This window comes from Mastigoproctus giganteus, chromosome 6 (genome assembly GCF_048544385.1).
Source record: "Mastigoproctus giganteus isolate SK-2022 chromosome 6, ASM4854438v1, whole genome shotgun sequence".
Taxonomy (NCBI): Eukaryota; Metazoa; Arthropoda; class Arachnida; order Uropygi; family Thelyphonidae; genus Mastigoproctus; species Mastigoproctus giganteus.
This window is the reverse complement of record NC_143580.1, coordinates 169,271,193-169,285,612: the sequence shown is the minus strand read 5'-3', so window position 1 is coordinate 169,285,612 and position 14,420 is coordinate 169,271,193. Positions and strand designations below refer to the sequence as shown.

General features: G+C 37.6%; 1 protein-coding gene across 1 annotated transcript in view; it reads left to right on the top strand.

The window, feature by feature from the left end:
- Positions 1-10,956, top strand: part of LOC150084740 (thyrostimulin alpha-2 subunit-like) — a 33,992-nt gene extending 23,036 nt beyond the window's left edge. The window contains exon 4 of the mRNA XM_090375477.1: positions 9,599-10,956. Within this exon, the coding sequence (XP_090231603.1) occupies positions 9,599-9,691 (93 nt within the window). The 3' untranslated portion in view covers positions 9,692-10,956. The remainder of the gene's footprint in view (positions 1-9,598) is intronic.
- Positions 10,957-14,420: the final 3,464 nt, after the last annotated feature.

Below are 14,420 nucleotides of genomic sequence, written 5' to 3'. Positions count from 1 at the left end.
AATCCTAGAATTTCTTTGGTGAATTCTTTTAACCAACCGATTCAAAACTTGGGCATAATACTCCATGTTTGCTGTTTTACTTGTTGGAATAAATTCTTTACGAATTTTTGATTAGAAGGAAGGTCATCTCAGTATTACTCTCCAAATAGCATAACGAGCTTATTTCGCGTTTAAAAAACGTTGCTCAAAGGTAAACTTCATAAAGTTAATTCATAAGATTTAATAATTGTGCCTTCTGGTGAGAACTTTCCTCTCTTATCCATTTTCTTAATCTCTTCAGGTCTTTCAACACTTCAATCGAATCTCCTAAGATGTCTGGTTGCTAAGCTGTGCATCTTTTCTTCAACTTGAAAAAGAATTTAACGTTGGTTCTTTGTTCCAACGTTTAACACATTGACAACGCCTTGGCAAACATAACAGTTCTAACACAAAACTGCATTTTAAATAATGGCGAAATACTTCTCGTTACTTCTGAAGAACAGAGAAATATTTTACTGTTCATTTAAAACGCATACCATTCTCTGTATCCAGGTTTTGTTCCTAAAAAAGTTACATCCTTTATTTTTAGCAATTCATTGTAATCTTTTAAACCATTCCTTATCATAGAGATGATGCTTACCTATCTTCACAAATCTATTCGCTTCTTTGAACCTTCTCTAGAAGTTCTTCATGTTCCTTTAAATGTGGCTCCAGACCAGGACAAAATGTTCAAAGCGTAGTCGCACCATCGTCTAATAGAGAGGGACAATGTTTTCCTGTCCTCTACTTTCCCAGAGCCAAACAAGAATCCCCTCTAGCTTTTCTGTACCGGTGTGCATGGTGTTAAGGAGTGTGGCGCCTCCGGTGGTTTCCCACTTCTGCGTCGTATGTACGCTGTGGTGACAAACAACTCTACTGTGAATGCCAGGAAAAGTTTTTTGTGTTGCTTGTGTAAGCTTTGCGTTCGGGTCTGTTGTGTCCTGACATTTGGCCCTTGGGCCACTAGTTTGCCCCTACATTACCGCACACACCACTGGGAAGTAGCCAGGGTTGTTATTTATTCGCTGGCTGGTCTCCTGAGCTTCCTGGACAGAGACAAAAAAAGGAGGGAAGGTACAGAATATAAGAAAGAAGAAAGTAAAGAAAGAAGTAAGGGGATTTATACGAAAGCATTCCCCTGTCAGTGGAGTATGTGGAGCAAAGCCCATATGCCCGCATGCTCCACCAGGCTAAAAGTGTGGAGAGTAAACCCCAGGAAGGGGAAAGAAAGACACGCAGCAAGGGAACTGCGTGTTGTTTGCCATAGGCGAATGGGTGGTGTATAACCACAGTATCCTTCCCAGACCTACATCTGGGTCAGCAGTATCCTACCCTGTGACCAAAAAATCCAGAATTTGCTGTCCATGTAGGTGATTTGTATATCATATCTAGTTGTGAAGATAGAATAATACGGGAAGTGGAGTTTGGGTCGATCAGTTGGTAATGGGTTCAGTCCAATCAGAAAACAAGTTCAGGATGAATCATCAACTTCTGTAGGAGGACAAGTTCAAATGAATCATCAAACTTCTGTAGGAGGACAAGTTCGATGTGTCAAATCTAGTAGAATGAGTCAATAACTACAGTAACTATTGTTGTTCCTGGTAGTAGCGTAACTGGAAAGGCTAGGTAGGTGTCAATTGTGGAAGTAGTGATATTCGAGTGAATAATTCCTGAGCGAAGCGGGAAAAGACTTCATGTAGTGTTCCATGTTGAGATATAAAAATTCGTGTCCTTGTGGTTGGTCCAGAATTTGAGTGATGAATGGGCACCGAAGATCCTCATACGTTGGACAGATGTACATAATGCGCTCCCAGTCCTCAATGAATCCATAGTTGACACAGTTGGTCACTGTGGACTCAATGAGGATGTGGGAATGAGGAGGACGGCGATCCTACCACCTTTGCTACCCACGTGTAGGTAGCAAAATTAGTAGGATCGCCGTCTTCCCCACACCGGGTGGAAAAGACCTGAGTTCGAGTCATGTTGATGACATAGGAATATTTATGGGTCTTTTTCACAACGTGGCTGAGTTAGTCGGTCTCAGGCGAGGGTAGCATGGTTCTTAATCCCGGAAACTCAGGTTTTTCTACAGCAAAACAGCTTAGAGTACACGTAGTTTACAGACATAATATATACAGCGCAATATGGCCTAAGTTACTGGTTCTCCTTAAACCCTACAACTTCCCTCCAACCTGTTCCTTAAACCCTACAACTATAGGTTGTAAACTCACCTATCCTTCCTTTTGCATTTAGAAAGTAGGTCAAAAAAGTCTTTAGCATTAAATCCGAAGTTCTCTACATCTTGAAATTTACTTTAGCTAATCTTAAAGAAAAACTGATTTTAAAAGATCCAGTCGGTGTTATAACGGGGGCGAAATATTATCACGCGGAATGTTTTTGAAATAAGCTTCTTCCGATAAACTTCGATAAAAACCATTTATTGAGTGAGAATCATAGCAGATGGTCGGTGTTTGGAACACCTGAGCTCTTTTTGGGCTCTTTGATGGTACACCTCCGAATTTATAAACGCCATCCTTATTCAGTAGGGAGTTTTGAATATTTAATATTCCCAGGGTGAATTAGCATACAAGAGGCGTCATCGTCTCCCAGCTGAAACCACTGCGTTTGATATTTTCCACCATCGATGGATATTAATATCGCATGTATAATAAGTTAGGCTCAAGTTAAAACCAGAAATCTTACTGTTTGTGCGTATCGTTGACTGGTATCTTTCTTTAAATTTGCACGCATGTAATAACAACATAATTGATCTATGAGTAAGGCGTAATCCGTGCGTAAATGACTGACTTTTTGATTCTGCAGTTTACAGAGAGGAAGGAAGGAATGGATATTTAAATCTGTACATGAATCCAGAAAGGTTTGGCTTCACATTCTCTCAAAAGACGCTCTATACTTGCTGAGCATTTGCACTCATTTTGATCCGATGACTCTAAAAGGTTTCTCATTGCCTCTATAAAATTGAAAAGGTTTTGTTTTCGTGGTCCGCACTGGCAGAAATAACAATGAGTTCACATCTCAGTCACCACCCTTTGGGAATCCAATTACAGTTGGAATGTCTTTTCGTTCGCCTCGTATATTCCAAGATCAGGCCATGTAGCAGCTCTTCATTGGAATAAGTATTAAATATTTATTGGTCTTTTGTGTCATTTTTCTTTCATATTTTTCACCAGCTGCGACAGTAAATTCTTCCAACAAGCTTCTTATGACGTCTTACCAAAGGGGAAAAATCGCAAATAATAAACAAGAAAAGACGGCGATGTATAAATAAATCGTTTCTTGTTCTACATGATCTAAAAAACCTCCCGTCAAGTGAGAAGCTACCTTTGGGAAATGGCTGTCTAAGCTTTCTGAAATTGAAGATTTATTTAACTTGCTGCGATTTACAAAGATGACTTACAGATGGATCCGTTCATCCTAAAGCTTATTCGGCTTAAGAATAAAAACAAAAGGCTCTTACTCTCCGATTGCTGACGTAGCGAATTACGAAACTTGAACTATTCTAATTATGCTGATGTACTTAAGCCCCCTCGTGGTCTTGTATAATATATAACTTGCGTCAAAGCACTGCTAATAACATATTCTTACTGCTTTGTATTATCGGAATACGAGAAGGTTGTCAAGGGATTCCAAGAAAGACTTCTCTTATCTTCAAACTTTGAGAATGAGATAAACTCCAATAAATTTTCTCTTCTGTATACGAAGTCCTTCGAAAATGAAGTAGCGTAATATCAGCACAAAAGGGTGGTTTATTGATATTCTAATTTAATTCACACTTTTCCTTTGGCTATCGCCTTATCATTTGACATTTCTGCAAAGAGCACTTAGCATTGATTTCTTCACTATCTTTGGCTTAATCCACGTGACCTTCTAGCGAGCACAACCACTGATAGCTTAATTCTCACTTCCTGATTGTCCATCTGTGCAACGCCTAACACCAGACTGCTGTAAATAGAAATCGGATTCTGAGAGAAAGAAGAGCGAAATGCACGGTATTGTTCTGATTCATGACCTCTTTTGCAGATTCATTTCGTGGATGATATTTAAGAATCAATACTAAGAGTATTTGATGAAAGCATTAGCGAGAAATAACAAAATTCGAATGTAAATAAATATATGTTGCAATAGCGATTATATTCCTTTTGATGCAATGTTGTTTACCAGATGCAATGCTTCTGGTAAACAACATGAAATCTTTCTACTGACTAAGCATAATTAGTTTGTCATTTATTTTTATTAATGCGGATGCTAAATCAGGAAAAGCTGTTTATTTGTTTGTTCATTTTTGCGCCAAGGCAAATAAAGTTGTGTGGAACTTATTCTATGGTCGTCTTGCCTGTTTTGCTCAATAAAAACCCAATTTTTCAGAAGGTAGGCCTATCAAACTCCGAGACCGACTAATTGGGCCACGAGCTGAAGTCCTTAAAATTCTTCTTTAGAGCAATTCAATCAATGTGCTTACTACAAGGGTCCGCGAAGAACTGGATAAATAAAGAGATTAGAGTCACCCAGTCTACGGTGTTCTATGATCGGTGGAATCGGGAATCCTCCAGCTTGTAGAAACTGATGATTTTTTTCAGAGAAAGAAAGAACTTTCTCCGAGAGGTATTTTCACCAGACACAAGCCATCTTACAAATCATACCGCGGCCACTTGCTCACATGGAGAAGCAGCTCTCTTCAGATGATACTCGTTGTCTTCTGTCCATTAAAGGAACATGCTACGCAGATGGCTGAAAATCACATTTAGGAAATTTACTTCTCCAGATATATGCAAATGAACGGTTCTTTCCTGTAACCACTATCTTGTCCACTCTTTTTGATATGAAAACATCTATAGCGGCACATAACAACAGAATGTAACGGATGTGTATCGGCAGGTATTTCCGTTACATATCTCCAAAACATTTGCAACATTCAAATATTTGTATTGTTGCGATCATACTTCCTGCAGTTACGCAGGAAGTAGGATTGCCACGTCACAATCATACTTCCTTATGATTTTGACGTCATACTATCCTACAAATGGATTTCGCCAACCTCTTCCAAGCCAAGGATGTGTTCGCATAAAACATCTTTCGTGCGTACAGAGTACACACGCTTTAATTTTTTAAAATTTTTATATCATATATAACTCATGAGTTTTCTTTTGAAGTAAGTTTAGCAAAAACCGATTCGCTCTCTCGTATGTTTTCACTCTTATTTTATCTTCCCTTTTCTTTTGATTCGACAATATGTCTGAAGTAATCCTGCATTTCATGCGAAAAAAGATTTTCTTAAACTTTGCAGTACAACGATAAGCACTATTTCAACAACTCAAACTTGTTCGCATCCAACCCATTTTGAAAATTCGAGTGTTCGGAAAGTGATGATCCATTTTAATGCCTTTTCAGTCTTCGCACTCTTTCAGTGGTTGTTTGTCCCGAGGCAGATTCTCACAAAACACGCATTCACATTTTAGAAAAAAACGTGCCATGTAGGATTGCACAAAGAAAAAACTTAGCATCGGAATAGATCGTTCAAACAAAAAGTATTTTAACACGAAGAAGGTCATGGAAAAAAAAACTATGAAATAGTATAAGTTTTAATTATAAATCAAACGCTAGTCAAAAGGATGGACGGACATTTACAAATCACTCAAGTCTTTATTATAATTCATATTTAGAAATATGGTACTTATAATTTTGCCCATTCCCTGTTTATTTTCTTTTTGTGAGTTGAAGATGTGAAATCAGTAAATTCTTCCTTCAACTTGATACTCGAAGCAACGATGAAAGATCAGCGAGGTAGCTTGGTGCTTCATCCAATTATTCATCTTCACTTTGTTCCCTAAACTGAACCCAGTCTCGAGGGAAGGAACTGTCCCTGGAAAAAAAGAATTAATCATTTTGGAGAAGAAATAATCAAAATTATGTTAGTTTCATATTCTTGATGGTGTTGATACATTCTTGAATTAATTTATGTGCTAGAATGTTGCATCTTAAATATTAAGATATAATAGACTGTCACACAGCAGATCTTCTGATCCGCTGTGTGACAGTCTTTAGTAAGGACTCTCTTCAAAGAGAAGTATCGAATTTGAAAGACGTTTTCCCTTTAAGAACAAACAAACATTTCCTAAAAGGTATTTTTAACCACTGAAAATTGCAATGCGTGGAAGAATACATGAAAATTCACACTGTACCAAGAGGATAATGGAATCAACCCTTCCAACTGTCCTTAACCACTTTCGTGCTTGTAGATATGTTGGTATATGACTTTGATGTTATTGTGTGGATTGGAAAGTTCATTGTAGACGGTGAATAATTTCGGTGTCTTTTCATGTTTTGTCTCTGCACCAATAGCAATAAAGATTGTCAGCATTCTTCTGAAACAGCTGGCAGTAGAAGAAGGTTGGTCGGACCTCTGTTTTGAATGAACTAAAATTCATGAATCTTGTTTGCTGTTCAACAAATTTTAGTTTTCTTCGTTGGCCACCGTTCGTTTTGCTTTTAATTGTAATACGGCGCAGCGCCTTTGAAAACTGAATCCAAATCGCACGTGATATTCGAAAGTGGTTTCAAATTTGACCCTGACTTTTGAATTTCGATCGTAGTGCGTCAATATGAAATAGCAACTGGACATCTGAGTTGGGCTGAATATAATTCAATTCGAATACATGCTGCAACCAGCCAACATCCATTTACTGTCCAACTTCAAACCCACAGAACGAACTTTTCATCTTCCTCGTTTATTCATTCAACTGCCGTTTTCTGGAACAACCTTCCTTCATACGTGTTTCCTGAAAATTACAATCTACGGAAGTTCAAGTCTAATCTCAAAGAGTATCTTCTTTTCAACATTCAACCCATGCACGGTACTAAGTGCTATAGATTCTAATACCTCTCGTGCATGTGGTTTTCGTTAAAAAAAATTAGGCAAAATAGAATTCATTACAAGTCCGCAGTTAAACTTCTATCCAACAAAAATTTATTTTAATAGTCCGAAGGGGTGAAATCTGTGGGAGATATGTTTGGATTATAAGGGGGGGGGGGGCCCAGGATCTTCTAACTGAGGGTGAAAAGTTTTCTATGGTCTCATTGACAGTGTATTGTTGTGAAAAAGAACAATCCATTTCTAGACCTTTTCGTGATGCCTTCATCTTCGTTGTCAGGACGGATTTTCTCACCACTGAGATGCCTCGTTTTCGATGGTATGTCATTCCTCGATTGTATTGCGGTGAATATCAGTCGGTTTTGAGCTTTATTTCCCAAAGAATTTCATAAGACGTCGCTGACCCACCTTACTAAACTTTACGTAGCCATCTTATGGTATGACTAAGCGTATGCGCCAAGGTTAATGTGAAGAGTAGAGAAATAGTGAGGTGTTTCATTTTCATGATTATTCAGAAATACTGCACATGTAGCATAAAAAAAAGACGTTTCTATTGAAGTAATTTGAAGGTGGATTATCTCTCCCTCTCTCTATTTTTCTCCTATTGTTAGTAGTGCCATAAGGAGTGTCTCACTGCGATCAAATTTTGAGGAAGTTCAGTGAATGACACCTGAAATTCCCCTTTAATGCATTCTTATTTTCCTTGTTGGTCTTTGATGCGTTGAGGGTGGGTCCTAAGGAAGCAAAGATGTTCCTCTTGTCTAAGAATACTATTGGTGTTTTAGTGGTACTAAAATCACCTGGGAGATGGTAATGGCTTCTTCACTAAGCGTTCCTTTTTGCTAACACACCACCCACATACTGTTAGCCGATTTATCTGCTGCGCGAGCACTTACAAGTTTATTACCTCTTGATGAAGACGTACGCGTACTCTGGAGGTCGTTTGTGATTTTCTTTGGAATCGCGTCTTCCACGCACTCAACGCATTTGAAGTAATGCAAACAAACCAATCCTGGATACAAATATTAGTGCTTGCATAAAAATCGAAGAATCTCAGTCCGATCTATTTGGACAGTAACATATTGCACATCCGCCATTTTGTATACTCTTTGAAATTCATATTATTTGGTTATAAGTGTTGTATCAAAAAAGACTGCTGATAAATAGAGCTGGTCATGGTCTGATAGCAACATTGTGCAACGAGTTCAACACGCCGCAGATTCAAATGGTCTTCAGCTGGTTCGTTGGTTATAAGAGTTAACATCTCTAGTTGGAATGTAAAGAGTAATCAATTTGAGAGACTGCTCGTGTCATTGGCTGAATGCATCCCTTGTGGTTATTAATTCAAGATCACAACGGCATAACTACATGGCGTAGTATAAATGAATGCCTTCCAATATCCCTCTCGGTTAGTACAGTAGTTATGATTACTATTCTTCCACACCGCTTGGAAAATGGTTCGAATCCCTTTAAGAGAGGTAGAATTTTCACACCGGATGAATTTTTCACTCTGTGGCCAATATCAGGCGAAGATTGCATACTTTTATCTTCCAGGAATGTCTGGCTTTTTCGTTCAGCACGCTGACCGAAGGCTATACGCTGTGAAGTGCGTCAGAAGGTGTAGTCAGAAGTAGGGTCCCTCCAAAGATCGGTTCTTGGATCACTGTTTCTGATTTTCATAAACAACATCGACAGTGGGACGGAAGGCTTGATGTAAAAATTTGTAGAAGACCTAAAAATTGGTAGAGTGATTAATGATCAGTACCAAGCAGTACTCCTTCAGGATGACTTGAACAGGCTGCAAGTGTTTTTATCGCCAGAAAAGTGCTATGTTTTAATGCATCAAAATTCAAGGTCTTACACTTTTGACTTACATTTTTGATGTAAGTCAATGTAACTCTGCTCCTTTTATAATTTACTCATATTTTTTCTATTGTAAGATCTGGTGGATGCATAAGACATGCTTGTTATAAATACTTCGATCTATAAGGAAGTTCGTTAGTTTTCTTTAGATCAGTCTTAGATCTGTCTTTTGTTTGAGGACACTTTTGCCGACGAAGACACAGAAGAACTGTCTTCATCCCCCTTAAAACAAGTTTAAGAAATGTTAGTTTGAACATTGGATCACTTCTTTGTTTAATATTCATCCACATCGCATCATTTTTTATAAATTTCTTTGTTTATTCTACGGTGTCATGTAAAGAATCGTTCTTTTGATGCTAATTCCTTCATTATCATCTCATAATGATTTGGCGTCAGCATGAAAGGTTTGAATGGAAAGCAAATATTGAATTTGTTATTCATTGAGAAGTTCAAACGTTTTAGTTTGCGTGAATTAAAAGACATTATTTGTTCGAACAGAAGATGGAGTTATTTCAATTACCACTGAATTGGAGAAATGAGAGCAGACTGTTTCACTTCAGGGACTCTGTGGTTTCCAATTTTGTTTCTTGTAAACGTAAATATTTTAAGCAAAGACCAACTTTTCATAATTTAAAATATCAAAAACTTAATTATATAAAATCTGTAATAATTTTGTAATTTTAACTAGGGACAGAGTTTTAATCTACGAGTAGTTACATTCATTTTTTAATTATTGTATTCTTTTTTCGCACATTTTGCATGAAAATGATTGAAAAATATTCTGTCTTTTAGATAAGATGTCTTTTTAATGACGTTTTATGATTACAGGTCAAAGTGAAGGTGATGTGTCTGGAAGGACCACGAGATCTTGTTTTCAAATCGGCCAAAACATGTTCCTGCTTCCACTGCAAGAAAGATTGAGACAATTTCCTGCTAGTACTGGTGGAATACATTGCCACTTAATGGAGACACAGACCTCCGTGATTCAACCTACGTTGAGGGTATCGGGATACTATTTTAAGTTAAGTTTTAAACCTCGATCCCAGCCAGGTGGAATTGGTTGATGGCTAATCTAGAACCTAATAAAAACATAAGGGTTATAAGATTTCACAGGCAGCAAGACCAAGAGTAATAATATCGTTGTAGGGTATTAATGATCATAGGGGAGGGGCCGTTAGTAAAATTTCACACATTTGAATTTAACTCATAAAGACGAATATTTGTAATGAAAAGAAACTTTATGAAATCACGCTCCAGGCTTAGTCATAAAAATATAACGAATTACTTTTATTATTGGTACAGTGGTCTTGCTCCAAAAGAACCCCCCCCCAATTCTCCTTAAAGAGGGGATGTTCCCTCCACGAGGTACTTAGGTGCATTTTAAACAAATTTACTATCCCTTTACTCTCAAATTAGGTGAGATCTGGTCCAAGAAGCTTTTATTCGTCTGTACAAAAGCGACCTCTATATTTCTCATATTGCATTTCGTTCATGTTCTTCACGCTTTCTTTACTGTACAATAACCCACCTGTTCGTAGCGAGCCGTTTCCCGACACTCCCATCCCACCTCTGAGTGTCATTGGTGTTCACGTAGTCATTATATAGAATCCACTGACATCATCCCGGAAGGACCTTTCTCATTCAGTGTTCGGATCTGTGACTAAAGAACTACGTTTTCCTATCCCGACCCCAGTAGGTCTTCTTTTGTGTGAAGAGAACGTAGAAGTGAGAAATACTCAACGTCTGAGCTTTGGGAGCCTGCTAGTATGTGAAACAGCTCACGAGGAATTTGAGTTCACAAAGTGAAAAGAACCGGAGTTCATCTGTCCAAAGATTGATTTGGTTTCTGGTTTTATCAAACCCCTGTTCAAGAGACGATTTGTTTCTTTTACATTGGCATTCGTGTGCGCAATATTTATCTAAGAATGGATCGGCATCATGGAAATAGGGATGAGGAATGCGGTACACAGCGAATGAAGGAAGTAGATCTGAGTTCGCCGTTGACATTAGCGTTCCTTCAACATAATTCCAACTCTTACTTCAAATCAATAGCTTTGGGCAGGTGTGCTGACGGTTCGTAGAGTCGAGAGCGATCGGAAGGCGAAGGGACGTCGATAAAGGCTAATGTATGTTTTAGTGCAGATTAAAGATTATCGTGTTGTCTTTTTTTGGCGATTCTGCGCAAATGTGTTTTTTGTTTGAACAAAAATAACAGCACACTCACAATCAGGAATACAAAATCGAAAAAATTAAGAGGAGGATGTTTTTATTACAGGAAAACAACCCGATTATAAACACCTTTGATAAAAAAATGATCTTCATCGAATTTGATTTGAAAACCTTCGTGTGGATGTGTCATTAGACCTAAGTACCTAAAAGCAAATTGCAAAATCGTGTACAAACAACAAAAGAAAGAAAAAACTTTTCAAATTTATTTACGGTGTGGAAAGCAACTTAATTCAATAATTATATGATCATGAGTTGAGAAGGAAGTACCAACCATTTTAAGGATCTTATCGGGAACATCTCCAACCTCAGATCACCATAAATGAGTTTTACTGTATTTCTATTTTAATGATATCTGTTAGAATAAACTGAATATTTTAGGGAGTACCTGTTGTTTAGTACAAAACGTGATTGTTGTACTGAACAAGGAAGATTAAGAATGATGGTTTTGCTAACAACGTAACAGATTTAAATTACTCTTTGGTGGTAATTTATATTCGTTCCACTTGAATTTAAAGGAAACCTCGTGATACGCAAGAATTCTAAACTAATTTCTAGATGGAAGAAACATTTTGGTTTTCCTTTGTGGAATGAATATTGATCCGATTTATACAATAGGGGTTTCTTGCAGGCCTCTTTCAATTCTTGGTGGATAACCACACAATTTGTGATGACCCGCATAGATCAATGTCCTAATAATAGGTGTGTCAATATTTTCGCACGTTTCGGTCAACTGTTACTATGCCTTTTCACAGAAATGGATTGGGATCGGCTCTTCTAAAGGATAATGAATGATTGACCAAGTAATATTATCACGTATATCTTCTCAATTGGTACAGCAACCACCTGGATTCGAGGCAGATTCAAAAGGAGGGGAATGTAGCGAATTATGAGCAAAATGCAGAATAAACATCAGGTTCAGAACTCCTAAAAGAAAGTTATTGGTACAACGGATATAGCCGACAAGTTACGACAAGTCCCCGATCATATGATGGTTGGAAAAACGAATTTTGCAACGACATTCAGGCCTTACCCATTTTTCATAGTCCCACTATTACCTGACCATAACTTTTCATAACACAGATGTTTCAATGGGGACTGCTTACCGGACCACACTACAAATATAGTGTCACAGTTTCTCTTGGAGCGGAAGTATCGTTTATTTGTTGTATTACCTGAGTAAACTCGTGGTGATTTGTTTCAAAACTATGAGATTTCCGATGCTTTTTATTGCCAGCTTTTCTTTATTTGGCTCTGAAGAAATAAGGGTTTTTTTGTCCCTTTACGACCATAATTACTTTTAAAGATAATTTACTCTGTTGATTTACTATATTGAAAAGATACATTCAAAGCATTGGACAGGAAATACATTCAAAAGAAATCACATTGATAATTTCTCGAGAAATCTAAGATAAAATTCTAAAAAAATGTGAAATAATTTCTTCTTTGGTGTAGAAGAAAAATGCACGCATTTTAGAGAGTCATTCTTTTAACAAAATCATTTGTTTTCCCATAAACAACGAGGCGTTTCTTTTCTGTCAAAGTTATTTCATTTACGAAAATAATTTCTCGGACTGAAGATGACAAATGACAAATGCAGCCAAAGGTTTAATTAATTTCTGATACGAAGTTGCAAAATAGTTTGACTTCTGTTTTCCGAACAGTGCACTTTGAAGTTTCTACCGTTTAATTGAGTTTTTGTTTACTTTTCTTGGGATAAATGATGAGGAGAGGCTTTATCTTTCAGAAACATTGATTACGTTTAAAGGTACAAACAAAAAATAAATAAATAAACGAGATGTAGGACATTTTTTAATGCTCAGTAAGCTAGATGTGTGTTCATTTAATCTATAGATGTAGATGCTGGTAGATATATAAAAAAAGCTTCTACTCTTCAGAAATCTTTCAACATATTGCTGATTATTTGAGAGTATCACCTGCTAATCATTTAGGGGTGAAGGATTATCAATGATGTCTTTCCTCACTTTCAGAGTACCGTTTGAGCATATTAAGAATGATTCTTCCAGCGGATCTGAAATCATCTCACAGATGTGAAAAAGTTTTTAACAACCCTCGCCCATTTGTTTTGAATAAGTCACTTAGAAATGGATTATCCATCTCTGTTTTTAAAAAGGAACATATTACGCATATTTACAAAAAACAGATTATAAAATTGCGATAAAGCTACACTATATGATAAAAAGTATTTGAACGCTCCTCTACTTTCACTGAAGTCCCCCCTATCATGCTCATTGGCTCAGATATATTAAATATAAATATATTGGGCTGCCTGTGAAGATGCATTACGTTAGAAGCCAGTATGGATCGGAACTAAGACTTTCAACGTGGGATGATGGTCCCATGTCGCATCACTCTTCTCTGTACATGCGCATGTGTGGCTCGTCTAGTCTGGTCGTGCGTCATACATATCGTCTGCTGTCAGTAGGCCCAATAGATCATAGAAACGTCCATTAGCACCAATCGGGGTAGGGGAAGCTACGCAGACGTGGGTTCAATGGTACGACAGCTAGGCATAAGTCGAATATCTTGATCGTGTGAAAAGTGGCTTTCGAAGCGAGACGTTCTGGAGGTAATTGGACTCTAAAACAGTGTCAAAGGACGCTTTAGAGGTGACTATCTCGCCATACAATGTTTCGTTCAGATGGAAAATCTGACAGTATGGAGCTTCTTCAGTTTGTTAAAACTTGGTCCGTTAGTGGCAGTGCCTGAAACGGGCCCCATCTGTAACAGCGCGATAACAAATCCATTCATATAGCGAGAGTCATACATAGCTAGACAATGATATCGAAAAGTTGGAATGACAAATTCAGAGCCAGTTCTTAACTCCAGTGAGCATCTATGAGACGAGAAGAAACCCCCGAATTAGACTTCAACCAAAACGGCCTTCTTCCAAACAAACCCTAACAGCTGCATTGCAAAAGGAAGGGAAATGGATTCACTTTCAGTTGATAGAAATTGTCCCAAATATGTATTAGGTTTTTGAATTAACATTCCTTTTTTGCAGCTAGTCGTATAATTGAAATTACCAAAGATATTCGATACAATTAATCGTTTCAAGCTGTTTTATTATTTTATAAAATGTAACCCTGGATCAACGTGGTTTCGTGTGTGGATTCTGTGCATGGAATACCATCGTTATTGTGAGTTGGGTTCATTCCGGAATGAATGTTGCTGATTGAGATATGTTTTGTTTTCCGGTTTCCTAGTACCTTTGAGATAGCAGATTAGAACACTCCAGCGGTTGTCACAGCGTGCAAAATCTTCGCATCAACTAGTCACAACAACCATTAAACCGACATTAACACCAATGATGACTCCAGTATGTTGGTGTCAATAGAGCTTTAAAAAAGGTTTGGAAAGCATTGTGGTCAGGGGCAACAAATGCTCACTTAATGAAGTGGGG